The 16,859-nt window shown below is 46.3% G+C and overlaps 1 protein-coding gene across 2 annotated transcripts in view; it reads right to left on the bottom strand.

Moving 5' to 3' along the window:
* Positions 1–16,859, bottom strand: part of MNAT1 (MNAT1 component of CDK activating kinase) — a 129,461-nt gene that overhangs the window by 26,094 nt on the left and 86,508 nt on the right. Inside the window, exon 7 of one of the 2 annotated variants that reach the window (XM_033173281.1) lies at positions 11,592–11,713. The exons of the other annotated variant lie outside the window; for it this stretch is intronic. Within the exon in view, the coding sequence (XP_033029172.1) occupies positions 11,592–11,713 (122 nt within the window). The remainder of the gene's footprint in view (positions 1–11,591; positions 11,714–16,859) is intronic. 2 annotated transcript variants of the gene reach the window in all.

Genomic DNA, 16,859 nt, shown 5'->3' with positions numbered 1-16,859 from the left:
ACTAGGCCCACAGGTGGGCGGACAGGAAGGAGAAAAATTCTGTTTCATAAGCGGCCCGCTCCTAACATATTCCGTTAACGACCTTGACAGAAGTGCTCCTTGAAGAGAAGAGGGGAGAAAGCTCCATATACTGCAGGGTGCCGTTTGAAAAGCCCGGAAGACCTCTTGCCAGAAACGTCCCAACTTCTCCAAACAGCTCCGGGCTTCCTGCAGGAGGCCACGTTGCTGTCCTTGGTTGCCGTTCAGCTGGCCAAGCCTCCGCTATCTGCTTCCCTCGTTATTTGGAAAGAAAACAGGCTCGCGTTGGTTCCAAGCCACCACCTCACCATCAAAGCAGGGTCACTCCAAACATTCATGAAGGCCAAATAAACCCGTTCCTAGAAATCAGGAGTTGTGATCCAGCTCCTGCCGTGCGAAACTCATCTTTTCGGCAACGCTGGGTGTCCCTGGAGAGGAGTCCACAAACCCATCAGAAGGCCCATCCAGTCTGTTCAAAAGGGGAAGGGACTGCGAGGTGGTTGCACGACTCCCGCCAGGTGTGTATCTACACCTCGTCCCCAATGTGTGCATTAGCCCAGCATCTGCACCTGATTCTCTCTCCATTGCTGGCCTGGGACAATTTCACTGTTATTTGTTGATGCCTATTGAATCATTCTAATGCTTGCTCTTCCATAACGCTATCCCTATGGAAAGTGAATTAAACATATTTTTCACATTCTCTTCCCAAGTGCAGTGTAGAGGTGGTGGTAGGAGGAGGAGGCAGTTTCATTGGGCTGATCTCATGGTGTGAACATTTGTTCAACCGTGGAGTAGCGAGTCGTACTGATTCAGAGAAAGCTCCGGGTGCCAAATTCTGCCTTTTGCACCACTCTCATGACACCACTGGCTGGGGATCTTGTGGTATTCCTGATGATCATAGAATCGTAGAGTTGGAAGGGACCCCCAAGGGTCATCTAGTCCACCCCACTGCAATGCAGGAATCTCAGCCAAAGCATCCCTGACAGATGGCCGTCCAACCTCTGCTTAAAAACCTCCAAGGGAGGAGAGTCCATAACCTCCTGAGGGAGACGGTTCCACTCTCAAACAGCTCTTACTGCCAGAATGTGTTTCCTGGTGTTTACTCGGAATCTCTTTTCTTCTAACTTGAAGCCATTGGTTGGACTACAACTCCCATCAGCCCGAACTGGCATGGGAAATGGTATGGGATGGCGCAAACCGTAGTCCAACAGCATCTGTCGGGCCACAGGTTCCCCAGCCTTGCATTTCAGCCTGGAAAGGCTCTTGATTTACATTTCAGCCTGGATCCTTGGGTAGCAGCTGTGGCTAGGAGTGCTTTTGCTCGGCTTAAGCTAGTACGACAGCTGCAAGGAGAAGACTGATTTGGCCACTGCCACTCATGCCTTGCTTGGTTTTTTTTATTGGCCAGTCTTCAATCGTGGCTCTCAGCGCTGCTTCCAATAAAACCACAAAAAGTACAATAAAGAAGAAAACCCAACACAGCATACAAATCGCAGCAGGCAGATAAAAATCTCGCAGCCAGAAGACCATCACAACAGAAACGGTCCTAGCCACATCCAAGCTGAATTAGTGGAGGTTCCTTTGAAAAGGTGGTGAAAACATGGCAGTAAAGAAGCAGCGCATGCTATGACCTTTTAAAGCAGTTACGTAGGCTTAAAATAGTTTCTGAACCAAAATTCAAATGGTTGATCTGCCACACCACCTTCAAAGCCCTAAACCAGCCTTCTCAAACTTGCTATCTTCAAGATGCTTTGGGAGTCCCTGGCTGGGGCTGGTAGGAATTGTTGTCAAAACTGGAGGAGAATGAGTCTGGAGAACACTTCCTTAAACAATCTGAAGAAGTGTGCATGCACACGAAAGCTCATACCAAGAACAAACTCAGTTGGTCTCTAAGGTGCTACTGGAAAGAATTTTCTATTTTGTTTCGACTATGGCAGACCAACACGGCTACCTACCTGTAACTGGAACTTCCTTAAACAGTTTAGGAACCGGATACTTGAAGGACCTTCTCCGAAATGAACCCGCTGATCACCATGAGGTCCTGCTCTATGTTTCGCCGCTGATGGAAGACTGGCCGGTCTGCAATGGCCATGTCATTCAAACTGTGGGAGAGTGCCTGTGTCACTCTCTGTTCAGTCCTTCCTTCGACATTATTTTGATTCAAGATGGAAACAGTATTCTTCCAAACGGCTTTTGGCCTGTAATCTGAAGTCGCTTCCCATTTGATACTGATGCTTCTCTGCTCAGTTGTTTTTGCTTTACAGTGGTACCCCAGGTTACGTACTGTAACCCGGAACGGATTAAGTACGTACTTAATCCGTTACGTATTTAATCCGTTACGGGTTACAGTATGTAACCCGAACAATTTGTTCTGTGCATGCGCAGAAAACCCCCCAAAAAACAGCACAAAATGCTCTGCGCATGCGTAAATCGTGTGCACGTCGGGTTGCGCTTCCGGGTTAACAGAGTTCGTAACCCAAAAAGTACGCAACCCGGAGCGTACGTAACCCGAGGTACGACTGTATTGCGATTCATTAAGCATGTCAGACGCCTATCACAATAGCTTAGTGATGTAGATAGAACCTGTAGCTCATGAGACAAATTAGGCCAAGCAGGGGCCCCAGTTTGGCCCACAAGGGCATTTCCCCCAAACCACGCCCACGTGCCCCACACCTGACATGGTATGAGTTGTCAGGAGTGGGGCAGGTAAAGACACAGCTACAAAGGAACAACTGGGTGCCCTGAAGCATGTTCCTGATTGTTCCTTGTCAGCGCTGATCAGTGCTTTGGCTGTGCAACTTGAAATCAACCCATGTGGGCAAAGGAGCATTTCCTATGACATCACTGTGATATCACGTGTTTGACAAAGTGGTCTATGGGCTTGGAGGACACTAGGATCCTATCTGACATCTGGATCCAGTTCTCCATCCCTGCCGTAGCCTCTAGGCAGTTTACAATAAAATATTAACAGTTTGTCGTTGTTCTTTCTGTCCTTTTTTCATTGTTGTTACTGGGCTACAGTAGAAGAAGAAGAAGAGTTTGGATTTGATATCCCGCTTTTCACTACCCAAAGGAGTCTCAAAGCGGCTAACATTGTCCTTTCCCTTCCTCCCCCACAACAAACACTCTGTGAGGTGAGTGGGGCTGAGAGACTTCAAAGAAGTGTGACTAGCCCAAGGTCACCCAGCAGCTGCATGTGGAGGAGTGGAGACACGAACCCGGTTCCCCAGATTACGAGTCTACCGCTCTTAACCACTACACCACACTGGCTCCCAGTAGTTTTAATCTCATTTCGCTAAGGTGTTTCAGAACGTAAAAAGCAGAGTGTAACTAAATGGCAGCGCAAGGGTGGAAGCCCCAGCATGGCTGAGATCCTACTTTGTAAAATGCTAGGCATATTGATGCACTCTAAGATTGAAGAGTCAACAGAACCACCCAACACAAACTTTGGATTCCAAAAGAGCGCCAGATGGCTACTCAAGAGTGAAGCGGGGAGCGGACGGGAATATTTATCTAAATACATAAAAAGGATAAGCTTACATTAGCAGCATAGGAAAATCTCAGCTGCCAACAGAGCAGTCTTGGGAACCTCATTCAGCACTTAGCACTGGGAAAACTCAGCCCTCATTGGCAAAACATTAACTTGTGTTTCTATCTCATCTGGAGCAAATTAGCGTAATTGGCAGTGCCAGAGAGAGCGCGGTGCCACTTGGGAGTCGCATGGATATTGTAATCCTTCCTTTTGTCCCGCAACAGAAAATATTCTGCTGTATTTCACAAAAACCATAGGCAACGCGTTAAAATTATTTTGTTCTTCTTTCCGAGTAAGACACAAACAAGAAAGCGACAGAAGGCTTCGGTCATCAACGCCGCTACCCTGTTCATAAAATGCGACACGCAAATGTTTTGGCTACACAAATATTTATTTGACTAAAAGAAGACTATTCACGCACAAGAGGGAGGTTTGCAGAAGAGTTTGTGCCTGTGCCTATAAACAAATTGGGGGGGGGGGGTTAAAAGAGGGCAAAAAACATTCAGTCAGGACTGAGCACACCCAGTGGGCACTAAATGATGACTGTCAAGATGGACAGGAGGGCAGGAAATGGAATGGAGTATTCTGGAATAGGGCATGGTTAGCTGCTTGGAACCCTGAACAAGCAACGTTTTATTGCAGGTCTTACTTGTACCCATTTAATACTAAACTTTTCCCTTTCCTGCCTTTGCCCTGCCATCTTGTCCACACACAAGATCTGCAAGTTTCCACATTCTCTAGCTTCACGAAATCCCTTCCATAGCAACTAGTCTGCCAAGAAACCTGTGGGCATCTGACAAAACAGTGCCTCTACACAGAGAGAGAGAGAGACACACACCTGTATGCATCTGCCACCTTGCCCACCCACAGATTCTGGGGTGCGTTGAAGGGAACACAAGTGTACCGGGCTTCATTGTTACCTTGCATGAACCAAGTGAACCCGTGGTGAGCAGGGGTGAGCAGCTTGGCTGGGGTAGGAGTCCTGAGCAGCCAGGAAAGTCTGTTCACCTTTACTGACTCTCTCATTGAGGAATCCTTGACACGTCTCTGTGGAACCCCTGGATTCCTTTGAACCACTGCATTAGCACATAAAGACTGGTGCCATTTCACTTTGCCGTTTGTTCTCCCCCCGCCGCCTTTTAAACAAATATCACTGTTAGTCATAGGCTACAGCAAAAACTTCACATTCCTAAAATAATATTGCAACTTGATTGCTACAATTTATTGCTTACTAGCCAGTTTCCCAAAGCGATGTGCAGACCTCAGCTTCTTCAAGTCTCAGGAGCAAAGGCCTCCCTTCCCCCACCCCACCCCACCCTCCGGGTTGTTTTTTTTTTTTCCTTCCCACCCACCCACCCCTTTTTTGCTGTCAGTGCAGCGTATTACTTTTGTCCTGCAGCTTTCTGAAAAAAATTACTTCTGGTAGCATTTTCTATTGATTTTTGGAGACATTGTTTATTACTTTCAGGGCATTTCATGAGATGGGTCTTTCAAAAATATATTTCTGCCTGTCTAATATCCTTTCACAGCGGACTTGCTGCAGCCTTATCAGCAAAATCTCTGTACCTTTCGCTGAATAGTTCGAGCCAGGTGGGGAGGAACAGACCTCTTAGGCCTTAGCTACGGGGCCATGGATGATGGAGCCAGTGTTGTAGTGTAGTGGTTAGAGTCTTGGACTGGGACCTGGGAGGTAAAGGTAAAGGGACCCCTGACCGTTAGGTCCAGTCGCGGACAACTCTGGGGTTGCGGCGCTCCTCTCGCGTTACTGGCCGAGGGAGCCAGCGTACAGCTTCCGGGTCATGTGGCCAGCATGACTAAGCCACTTCTGGCGAACCAGAGCAGCGCACGGAAACGCCGTTTACCTTCCCGCCAGAGTGGTACCTATTTATCTACTTGCACTTTGACGTGCTTTCGAACTGCTAGGTTGGCAGGAGCAGGGACCGAGCAACGGGAGCACAAACCGTCGCGGGGATTCGAACTGCCGACCTTCTGATCGGCAAGCCCTAGGCTCTGTGGTTTAACCCACAGCGCCACCCGTGTCCTGGGAGACCAGGGTTCAAATCCCTACTCACCCATTCATTCATTTTCTATGCTGGCCTTCATCTGTAAGATCTCAAGACAGTTTGCAACACAAAAATACAAGATAAAAACTCAAAATGCACAATAAAAACGAGAACAAAACACAAACCAATAAACCCCCACCCCCTTGGTGACCTTGGGCCGGTCACAGTTTCTCAGCCTGACCTACCTTATAGAGTTGTTTCGAGGATAAAATTGACAAGCGAGGGTGGGGCAGTGACAAGAGAGAACCATGTACACTGCTTTGAGCTCATGGGGAAAAGAGCAGGATATAAATAGAATGAATGAAGCTCTGGAGCAGAAATAATAATAATAATAATAATATTTATTATTTGTACCCCGCCCATCTGGCTGGATTTCCCCAGCCACTCTGGGCGGCTTCCAACAGAAACCAAATACAACAATATCAAACATTAAAAACTTCCCTAAAAAGGGGAAGACCCAATATGACGCTTTCTGAGTGTTCAAAAATAGATGGGCACCAGGCACATCTTGCTCCTGGCTATTGGTCACTTGCGACCAAGTGCAGATGCCAGAGTGCCAGGAAATGGCTTGACATCTCCACCATCTGGAGGTGCATGCCTAGGGATCCTTGGATCTTAACTGTTTCCACACACTGATACTACTTCCTGTAGAATTCTGTCCGTTATATTTTATCTGCACAATCAGAATTAATTTCAGGAACCAAAATGCTCTTTTCTATGCAGCCAGAGCAGGAACAGTGAACAACATTATAGTGAATTGCTGTCGGCTGTCTTCACTTACCCCACCCCACTGTCCCATGGTTGTGAAGACTATCCCTACATTATGAATGGTCTGTGTCACCATTCAGAAAAAGAGGTTAGAAGAATAGGCCAATAAATATATATGGACTGTCCCTGGAACAAGTGACTTTTCTCCTTTAAGTTCTCAAAGCTCTTCACCTTCTTTTCTTCTTTCTTTGGCGACCACTCGTAGCCGAGTAAGATTGTCTTCCATGAACACAGTCTTAACAGTGAGTCTGTAAGTGACTGTGGAGGCCAATTCTGAATACACACGTCCTTCCACAGTAGGGACATAGGTTTCTGGGTGGGAGTTGATCGCGGTGTGGATTCGCCATGCGTGTCTTCCTCTTAGAGCGTTTCTCCCTTTCGTCCTGAGTTTAACCGTCTTCAAAGCCCATGACACCTTTGGTAAAGGCTGTTCTCCAATTGGCCAGTGTTTCCCAGTTGTCGGTGTTTATAATACTTTTTTTTAGATTTGCCTTGAGAGAGCCTTTAAACCTCTTTTGTTGACCACCAGCATTATGTTTTCCATTTGTAAGTTCAGAGTAGAGTAGTTGCTTTGGAAGATGATAATCAGGCATCCGAACAACATGACCCGTCCAACAAAGTTGATGTTGAAGAATCATTGCTTCGACACTGGTGAACTTTGCTTCTTCCAGTATACTGGCATTAGTTTGCCTGTCTTCCCAAGTGATATGTACAAATTCTGGAGACACCGTTGATGGAATCTTTCAAGGAGCTGGAGATGGTGTTTATAAGTGGTCCACGTTTCACAAGAGTACAGTAAGGTTGGTAGTACTACAACTTTGTAAACATGCATTTTGGTTTCCCTGCGAATGTCCCGGTTCTCAAACACCCTGCACTTCAATCAGGAGAAAGCTAGCTCAAGGTCGTCATCTGAACTAGCCAGATGTTTAATGAAAATCAATCACAGACAGTCCATCATTTAAAACACAAGACTTCAGAGCTATCTTGCCCCAAAATGGCAACCAGGCATTTCATTTTGGCGACTGTAACCTTGGATTAAAGAGCCACTTGGCGCCCAGTTTATATAGCTGAGTTTCTAACACAGCGCCTTCCAGATGGTACTGGATGCCAACTCCAACTAACCCCGCCAACAGGGCAAATCATCAGAAATGATGAGAACTGCAGTCCAGTGACATGTGGGGTGTCTCATGTTGGCTCCCCATCTCCTCACCTAGGGTCTTGAGGTCTTGATGCAGATACCCACAACAGCTAGTAAAATCAGTAGGGTGTGCCTTTTGGCTCATAGTCTCTTACCCATGTTAGTTATTTGTTACATGTACTGCTTTTAGGCAAGAGCAAGGACATTTAACAAACAGCGAATGTCACATGATAACTTCAGGCCGTGTGCCAACAAGCATGACACAAGGAGGCTGTTTCATGTTTGGCTGCTGAAAGCCGGTTCTCAAAACTCTAGTGGAAAACACGAAATGCCAAGAGCTGAGAGATTCCTGATGGGGAATGAGAGGCCCATTCCTTACCACCACGCATTGCAACTCGTCATTAGAAATCCCAGGGCTTTGGAGGCCCAAGCAGCTGTTCTGCTAACAGGTGGCGTTTGCAAGCTCAGGCTGTACCAGGGTTGGGAAAGCTAATTAACATTTGCCTCTAATAACCTGATACACCAGATAGTGAGAAGAGAGGCAGGGAACAATACCTTTGATGTGAAACGCAAAATGTAAAGGGCTCCTCAAATAAAACCAGTTGGGGCAGACCCTCAAGAAACTGAAGCAAACCCTACACAATGACATCATAGGTTAATTCCTTCACCAATTTAGTGACTATTTACAATACTTATTCCTGCTTATCTGTTACTTTTATTCCTGCCTTTCCTACCCAAAGAAGCAAAAGAGTGAGGAACAGATCTCCTGAACTGCTTTGTTGCATATGAAAGGATCCACTCAGATATGCTGATGACACAACCTTGATGGCAGAAAGTGAGGAGGAATTAAAGAACCTTTTAATGAGGGTAAAATAGGAGAGCGCAAAATATGGTCTGAAGCTCAACATCAAAAAAACTAAGATCATGGCCACTGGTCCCATCACCTCCTGGCAAATAGAAGGGGAAGAAATGGAGGCAGTGAGAGATTTTACTTTCTTGGGTTCCATGATCACTGCAGATGGTGACAGCAGTCACGAAATCAGAAGACGCCTGCTTCTTGGGAGGATAGCAATGACAAACCTAGACAGCATCTTAAAAAGCAGAGACATCACCTTGCCGACAAAGGTCCGTATAGTTAAAGCTATGGTTTTCCCAGTAGTAATGTATGGAAGTGAGAGCTGGACCATAAAGAAGACTGACCGCTGAAGAACTGATGCTTTTGAATTATGGTGCTGGAGGAGACTCTTGAGAGTCCCATGGACTGCAAGAAGATCAAACTTATACACCCTTAAAGAAATCAGCCCTGGAAGGACAGATCCTGAAGTTGAGGCTCCAGTACTTTGGCCACCTCATGAGAAGAGAAGACTCCCTAGAAAAGACCCTGATGTTGGGAAAGATGGAGGGCACAAGGAGAAGGGGACGACAGAGGATGAGATGGGGTTGGACCCCATGAAGCGACTAGCGTGAATTTGGCCAAACTGCGGGAGGCAGTGAAAGATAGGCGTGCTCTAGTCCATGGGGTCACGAAGAGTCGGACACGACTGAACAACAACATCATCACCTTCAAGGACAAAGGCTACTGGGACCAGCGTATGGATGAGGCCAGGCCCTAGATTATGGTAAAGGATTGCTATTAACCCCCCCCCCAAGCTTCTGCTATAAACTGGCCGTGAAACTGTTGTCCACAGACTCTGAAGCCCTTGAAGAACAGCACTGTCAATGAGACATTTGCTGGTGTAAGGGCTGGCACGCGTTTGAGAACGGCTCTTCGCCACCTCCTCTCCAAGCACCAGGGCCAAAAGGAAGCCTGCTCTCCCACCCTCCACAACTCATACTTACAATGTGGGGCCCAAAAGTATCCTGGGGCAAAATGAGAATGACGGAAAGCATCATCGCCCTCAACCCACCCAATTTCCTGTGAGGTGATGGCTGCGCTTTTTGAACCTGGTTGCTGAATCTGATGAACCACAGGAGGCAGCAGATACATTCTGTGTTTAGGACAGCATTTTATTCTCTTGCTAATTATGCTAATTCTACATACTTGACCTTTCTTTGTGGTGTCTTATTCTGAAATCTTTAGGAGAATCTTTTAGTTTCCCCGTTAAAGTCATCCAAGTTACTTCTCTCTTGCAAGAGCAAGTTGCAAAGTTTTACTGTGCCCTGTGAAGAACCTCCTTTTGTCTGTTCTGAACCTTCCAACATTCAGCATCATTTGTTTATTTTGTTTTGTTTTTAAATTTATATACCACCCTATACCCAGAGGTCTCAGGGTGGTTCACAGAAAAATTACAATATATAAAATCAAAGTAAGAACAAGGACCCAATAACAACACCCCCCCCCCCAAAAAAAACCCCACATTTAAAAGGGTATAGGATGTCAGATGTCAATCCGGTCAACCAAAGGCCTGATGATGGTGGTGATTATTATTATTATTACCCCACGCATCTGGCTAGGTTTCACCAGCCACTCTGGGCGCCTTCCAACAAAATATTAAAAATACAATAAATCACCAAACATTAAAAACATCCCTAAAAAGGAACGTTTTTGCCTGGCGCCTAAATGAAGGCGCCAGACGAACTTCCCTGGGGAGAGTATTCCACAGATGGGGAGCCACTGCAGAGAAGGCCCTGTTCTCACATTGCCACCCTCTGGACCTCTCAGGGAGGCGGCACACGAAGGAGGGCCTCAGAAGATGATTTCAGGGTCCGGGTAGGTTCATATGGAAAGAGGCAGTCCTTGAGGTACTGCGGTACTGAGCTGTTTAAAGCTTTATAGGTCAAAACCAGCACTTTGAATTGGGCCTGGAAACTAATTGGTAGCCAGGGCAGTCGGACCAGGATGGGTGTAATATGCTCAAACCATCTTGCTCCAGTGAGCAACCTGGCCGCTGAATTCTGCACCAGCTGAAGTTTCCGAACTGTATAATGCATTGCAGTAATCTAACCTTGAGGTTACCAGAGCATAGACAACAGTAGTTAGGCTATCCCTGTCCAGATAGGGGCGTAGCTGGATCACCAGCCAAAGCTGATGGAAGGCACTCATAGAATCATAGAGTTGGAAGAGACCACAAGGGCCATCCAGTCCAACCCCCTGCCAAGCAGGAAACACTCTGGGCCACTGAGGCCACCTGAGCCTCGAGCGACAGCAAAGGATCCAGGCGTACCTCCAAGCTGCAAGCCTGCCCTTTCAGAGGAAGTATAACCCCATCAGGAGCAGGTGATCTCCCACCCATCTGGTCTAGGGAACCACCCCCTAACAGTGCCTCAGTCTTATCAGGATTGAGCCTCAGTTTGTTGGCTCTCATCCTGTCCATTACTGAGACCAGACACTGGTCCAGCACTTCCACTGCCTCACCTGCAGATGTAAAGGAGAAACAGAGCTGAGTGTGCCCTGGGTGCTGGTATTAGGAGAGAAGGAGAAAAATCTGCAAAAAGGCCTTTCATTTTTGAAGCCATGGGAAAGACCTTTCATGCAGTTGGAACTATCTCACAAATTGCACAGGGAGGCGAGCCAGTACTCCCAAACCAGGCTCAAATGGAGCTTGGACAATGGATGCTCTCCTGATGGATGGAACACACCACTGAGCTTTGGACCAGAGAGCCAGATCTAACCCCTCTCATGGCAAAGGGCCAGCCCTGGTATTTTTCCTGGCCTCCTACGGCTGGACAAATCAAGGCGCGCAAAAAAAAACAACCCTCGTTTTTGGAGGGGTTTTGCTCTTTAATGCCGTGCAACTGAAAATGAACAGCTACTTCTCCTCAGCTGCCAACGGCAACCTTGAAAACATGAATGCGATCCAGCCGAATTCTCAGCTGATCTATAAAAGAGCAGAAAAGCAGAAAGAGAGCAAGAGAGAAACAAAACCAAAAAAATAATAATAAATTTATATTCGGCCACCCAAACAAAACATTGATTTGGGCAGGAAGTCTAGTATTTCATTAAGGTCTGTTTTGCTTTCACTCCCAACCCCATTCTCCCTTTATTTGGGGGATAAGGTGGCAAGTTTCCTGCCTGAATACCATTTCACTGACACTGACGTTGGTTAAAATAAATAAATAAGGAAAAACTTACCCAAATTTCCCCAACACTTCAATATCTGGAACTGGCGGCCCGTGGGTCTCCACATGCAACGGCTGATATTCATAGAGCACTTCCTCGATCTTTGGAACAGGTCCCAACGAAATATGCTGACCCTGTTGGGAAGTTACACCAGGATTTAGAAGACTGTTACATTTTAGGGCTTTGGTACAACAAGGGTAATGTTGACCCTTAGAACAAGGCTGGGCTGAAAACATCACATCCAGCACATGCTAGCTATTATATGATCCATTTCCTGCTTCTAACTTGGCATTCTTCCCCAGGACTTCAACAGTATGGGAATAATGGTTTGGTAAGGATAATTCTTCTGGAAGGGGAGGGGCGGAAAATAAGATTTACTAATGTCAGATTTACTGTAACTGAGTGCAGCTGCTTCCCAATGTCAATGGTGAACTAATTAGGTAAAAACTTATCATTAGCAATATCAAGCAAACATTGTGCAGCAAGCCTGTTGCAATTTGTAATCAATTATTTCCTGAGAGCCCTAATGAAGAAGGGGAAGCTACTTTTAATTAATCTCTGCAGGGCTTTTTAAGCTACCATGCATAATGGTTTTCAGGATGGGCTTTTTACAACGGAGTAACAATTAATTCATTCAGCAAATTCCCATTTGTTTCATAACTGAAAAGGAGGAACAGAGAGACATAATAGGTTAACTTCAGATGGCCCATTTGCAGGCTAACTGCATTTGAGAAACAATAAGGACTCATTTAAAATTCCCATATCATCTGTACCATAAACAATGGTTAATCTTAACCATGGTTAGTTGAAAAAAGCCTGCTTCATAAACTATGGTTTGAAGTTGGCTTGTTTAAAGTAACTGTAGTCAAGATTAACCACAGGTTGTCTTGGTTCAAATAACACGGCAAGCTGCAGGAAATTTAGGACACTGGGAATAGCTTCCAATCTTTGCATCACAGCTATGCTAGAACAGGAGGAAGAGGAGAGCATGCAAGCCCAGGATTCACTGCAGCTCATTCCTGAAATGCTAACCTATGATTCTAGCATCATGTCTAGAGAATTGACATGTAACTTGGTATTTGCCAGCCATGCAATCTTGTCCAATATATCACAATGGCTTCTTGTACTGGGTCAGCTTTTAAGATGCAGTTGAAATGCTACCTCCTGGCCTTTGATGGTTCCCACATCTCCTTAAGGAGACCAACCTCATACTTTGAAAGACATTGGATCTGTAACATCAGAGGCTATGGAGCTGACGGGGACCAGAGGAAGGTGAAGGCTGGTGATGGAATGTGCTACTGCATATGAGTTCACTGACATTCGGATTTCTCGCCACCAGAGACCAGCTCCTTTGGCAGAATGTCAGATTTACTGTAACTGAGTAAATCTGACAATTGCTCCGATTCCTGCTGCTCACTGAAAGAACTCTAGAATTTACAACAGGGATTGCCCATTCAGACAGCGGCACATGTCCCCTCCGTTAAAGTTGGCTGGCTGGGCAGGGGGGAGAGGGAACCCAGCAGTAATCAACAAAGCTAAATGCTTGTATACTCTAAGTACACTGGCTTTCCCTTGAAGGTTGGTGGGTCTTCATGAAAGCACAGTTTCAACGTTGCATCCCTGATTCTGTGAGTTGACAGGAAGCTGGTATAGAGGCAGGAGAAAGGAGAAAGTAGGAATTAAACTTTAGCTCGGGCAGGTTTGGCCTGTCCATCAAGACAGCAGGGTGTCTCCAGGCCTCAAATCTGCCTTTGCTTTGCTTTACCCTATCAGGCCTAGCATTTGATTCTGTGGTCACGGGTAAGCATTCCCTTTGGATGCTGTAATGTTTGCACAGGGGAAACTGACAGACTCCAAATGGTACATGGAAAAAATTCCAAGAACATAGACAACAAGGATAAGGGGTTGTTGTTAGGGATTGGGGGGGGGGTGTTTCATGACTCATCATGGTCTGCTTCGTTTACTGTACACTGTCCAAACTCTTCTTCTTTCATTCTTTGCAACTCTGGGAACTGAGAAACTATCCAAAGGTTTATTACGAGAATGCTTGCATAGGACTTACATTTTCCACACAGCATGTAAACGAAGATTCAAACTTAACTTGGGAGGATAAACAGCAGCAAGGATATGATCCGGCCTGACACTTGGGAAGACAAGGTGCGGAATGGTGGCACAACTGGTCAGCGCATCTGGCTGTTAACCAAAAGGTTGATGGGAAGGATTCCTGCATTGCAGGGGGTTGGACTAGATGACCCTTGGGGATCTCTTCCAAGTCTACAGTTCTATGAATCTTACGAGGTGTGCACATGTATACCAGCCCTGAATCAGTTTACCTCCCAGAGCCTTTGCAAGTCTCACTGGTAGTTCTAAAGCAACAACCTAGGGGGCTTTGAGGCAGCCGAGATGGATTCAGGGTAACAGAAAACACACCAGCCAAGAGTTACGCTTTCAAAATGTACACTTAGGGACCTCCCAGGTGATCCAGTTTTTCAGCATTCATCTTGATTTGCAAAGTTTACATGCCCATTTTTCCAAGACTCCTTTCTGATTTGTTTACAGAGCAGTTACAGGACACTGGGCATTCATCCTGTATATCCATCCCAATTTGCTTGTGGGGTGTTTACACATCTTCCCATTAGTCATGTGTTCACCCACACACTTTTCAACGAATTTCCTAGGGGAGGCGGAAGAATCGGCTTGCTACGCAAAACCCCAACCCAAATTTCCATTCTATCCCATCCCTTCCACCCTGTCATACTCTTGACCGTCCACTGCCCTCCCCCCAAACCCCGCATTCTGCTCAAGCTGCTTACAATAACACCCAGGAAGAGGAGAGTAAAGCCGATAGATGAGGAAGACCCCGTTTAGTATTGTTTTAACCTCTAACCCTCCCCATCTTCTGCAGCCTGTGAAAACAAACAAGTGTCAAGCTGAAATGTGCAATGGCATCCCTGCCCTTTTAATTCCCAGGCAAAGAGGGATTCTGGCCTCGCAGCGTAACTCGGGCTCCTGCTCCTCACAATTCATTCAGGTTTGTTGCTGTTGTTCTGCTTTTTAAGTACAAGCAACCGCCAGAAGGAAAAAGCATCGGCTAATTCACAATTTCACAGATCTGACGCCCATTGTTACCCTGGCAATGGTAATTTCCCCGCAGACAGACAAACAGACGCACAAACAAACATACACATGGGACCTCTCCAAAACACAAAGACAGCATAAAAATCAGAGGAGAGAGAATAGATGAAACACTTCCTTCCCCCCAAGAAAAGAGTCACAGGAGTTTCATGTATGGAGGGAACCTCAAATCACCAAGCTTCCTGATGCACATTTTATAGTTTGTTTTAATGAAGGTCAGGAGTTGAGGGATTTTGAAATATGAGTTATAGAATTAAAACAGGAGGGGGGGAAGGGTTTTCATCTACCTACCTATCTATCTATCTATCTATCTATCTATCTAGTATATTCATCTGAAGATCACAGGGAGGTTCACAGCATGAAAACACAAAATAAAACACATAAAAACAAGAACAAAAAAAATCAACACTGCCCCCACATAACAGATATATGCAGCTAAAATACTGCATTCGTTTGTCACAAAATAGTTTTAATACCATCTGCTAACGGACTAGGTGTGAGAGTAGGAATGTAAGGAGCTGCCAGACCATCGGTTCATCGAACTCAAAGTAGCCTACACTGACTGGCAGCAGCTGTCCAGGGTTCGAGAAGAGAGACTCACTCAGCCCTACGTGGGAACTTGGGGGTTTCTGCAAGCAAGGAAGATGCTCTACCACGGAGCTATGTCCCTTCACCCAAATGAAATGCAGCCCCTCAGGCCTCTGTATCTGGACCTCAGAATTTCCTGGGGGCTCTGACTCCTCCCCAGGGCACACCCCACGGCAGTCCAGCCCCACGCCAGCTTCCAGTGTTTTTGCGTTGCTGGAATGTGCCGTTGCACCGTGAGATTGCCCCTTGTTTGCCTGGACAGACAGATGTAGACCTCTGGCTCTTCTGTAGCTGGAATGCAGCCTTCTGTACAAAGGTCAAATTCTCACCCCTTGCCCCACCCGCTTTTTGCCTCTGGCCCCACTCACCAGTGGCTCTGCAAGGGCATGCGGACATCAGGGTGAAAATAATATTCCCCCCACCATTCGGCATTAATATCTAAATCTAAATGCTAGGCAGGTGGTTCATCCCCTTTATAGCTGCTAGGCTCACACAATGGGTCTAAAAACTCATTGCATGTAACAGGATGATCTAGAAAACAACTCTGAGCTAGAAATATGGATGTTGTTTTTGTTGTTGTTGTTGTTGTTGTTTTATTTGTACCCCACCCATCTGACTGGTTGCCCCAGCCACTCTGGGTAGCTTCCAATAAATATAAAAGCATAATAAAACTCCAAACATGAAAAACCTCCCGACACAAGGTTGCATTCAGATGTCTTCGGAAGGTCGTATAATTAATTATCTCTTTGACATCTGATGGGAGGGCGTTCCACAGGGCGGGCACCACTACTGAGAAGACCCTCTGCCTGGTTTCCTGTAACTTTGCTTCTTGCAGTGAGAGAACCGCCAGAAGGCCCTCGAAGCTGGACCTCAGTGTCCAGGCAGAACAATGGGGGTGGAGATGCTGCTTCAGTTATACAGGACCAAGGCCGTTTAGGGCTTTTAAGGTCAGCACCAACACTTTGAATTGTGCTCAAAAATGTACTGGAAGCCAGTGTAGATCCTTTACAACCATTGTCAGTATTTGGAAAGCTATATCCTTCGTCTCTACATTGTTGTTGTGGTGGTGGTGGTGGTGGTTGTTGTTCAGTCGTGTCTGACTTCGTGACTCCATGGACCGGAGTACGCCAGGCACCCCTATCTTTCACTGCCTTCCGCAGTTTGGCCAAACTCATGCCAGTCGCTTCGAGAACACTGTCCAACCACCTCATCCTCTGTTGTCCCCTTCTCCTTGTGCCTTCCATCTTTCCCAACATCAGGGTCTTTTCCAGGGAGTATGCCTTCCGACCTGAGGGGCTCATCTTCCAGCGTCATAACTTTTATATGCCTGTTGTCTTTGTCCATGGAGTTTTCTTGGCAGGGATACTGGAGTGGCTTGCCAGTTCCTTCTGCAGGTGGATCACATTTAGTCTAAACTCTCCGCTATGACCTGTCCATCTTGGGTGGCCCTGCATGGCATAGCTCATAGCTTCCCTGAGTTATTCAAGCCCCTTCGCCACAACAAGGCAGTGATCCATGAAGGATCAATATTACTTCTTTCTTAATTAATATTTTCCC

Source organism: Lacerta agilis, chromosome 1 (assembly GCF_009819535.1).
Source record: "Lacerta agilis isolate rLacAgi1 chromosome 1, rLacAgi1.pri, whole genome shotgun sequence".
In the NCBI taxonomy this organism is placed as follows: domain Eukaryota; kingdom Metazoa; phylum Chordata; class Lepidosauria; order Squamata; family Lacertidae; genus Lacerta; species Lacerta agilis.
The sequence above is the reverse complement of the archived record's forward strand: the minus strand, read 5'-3'. Positions and strand labels throughout refer to the sequence as shown.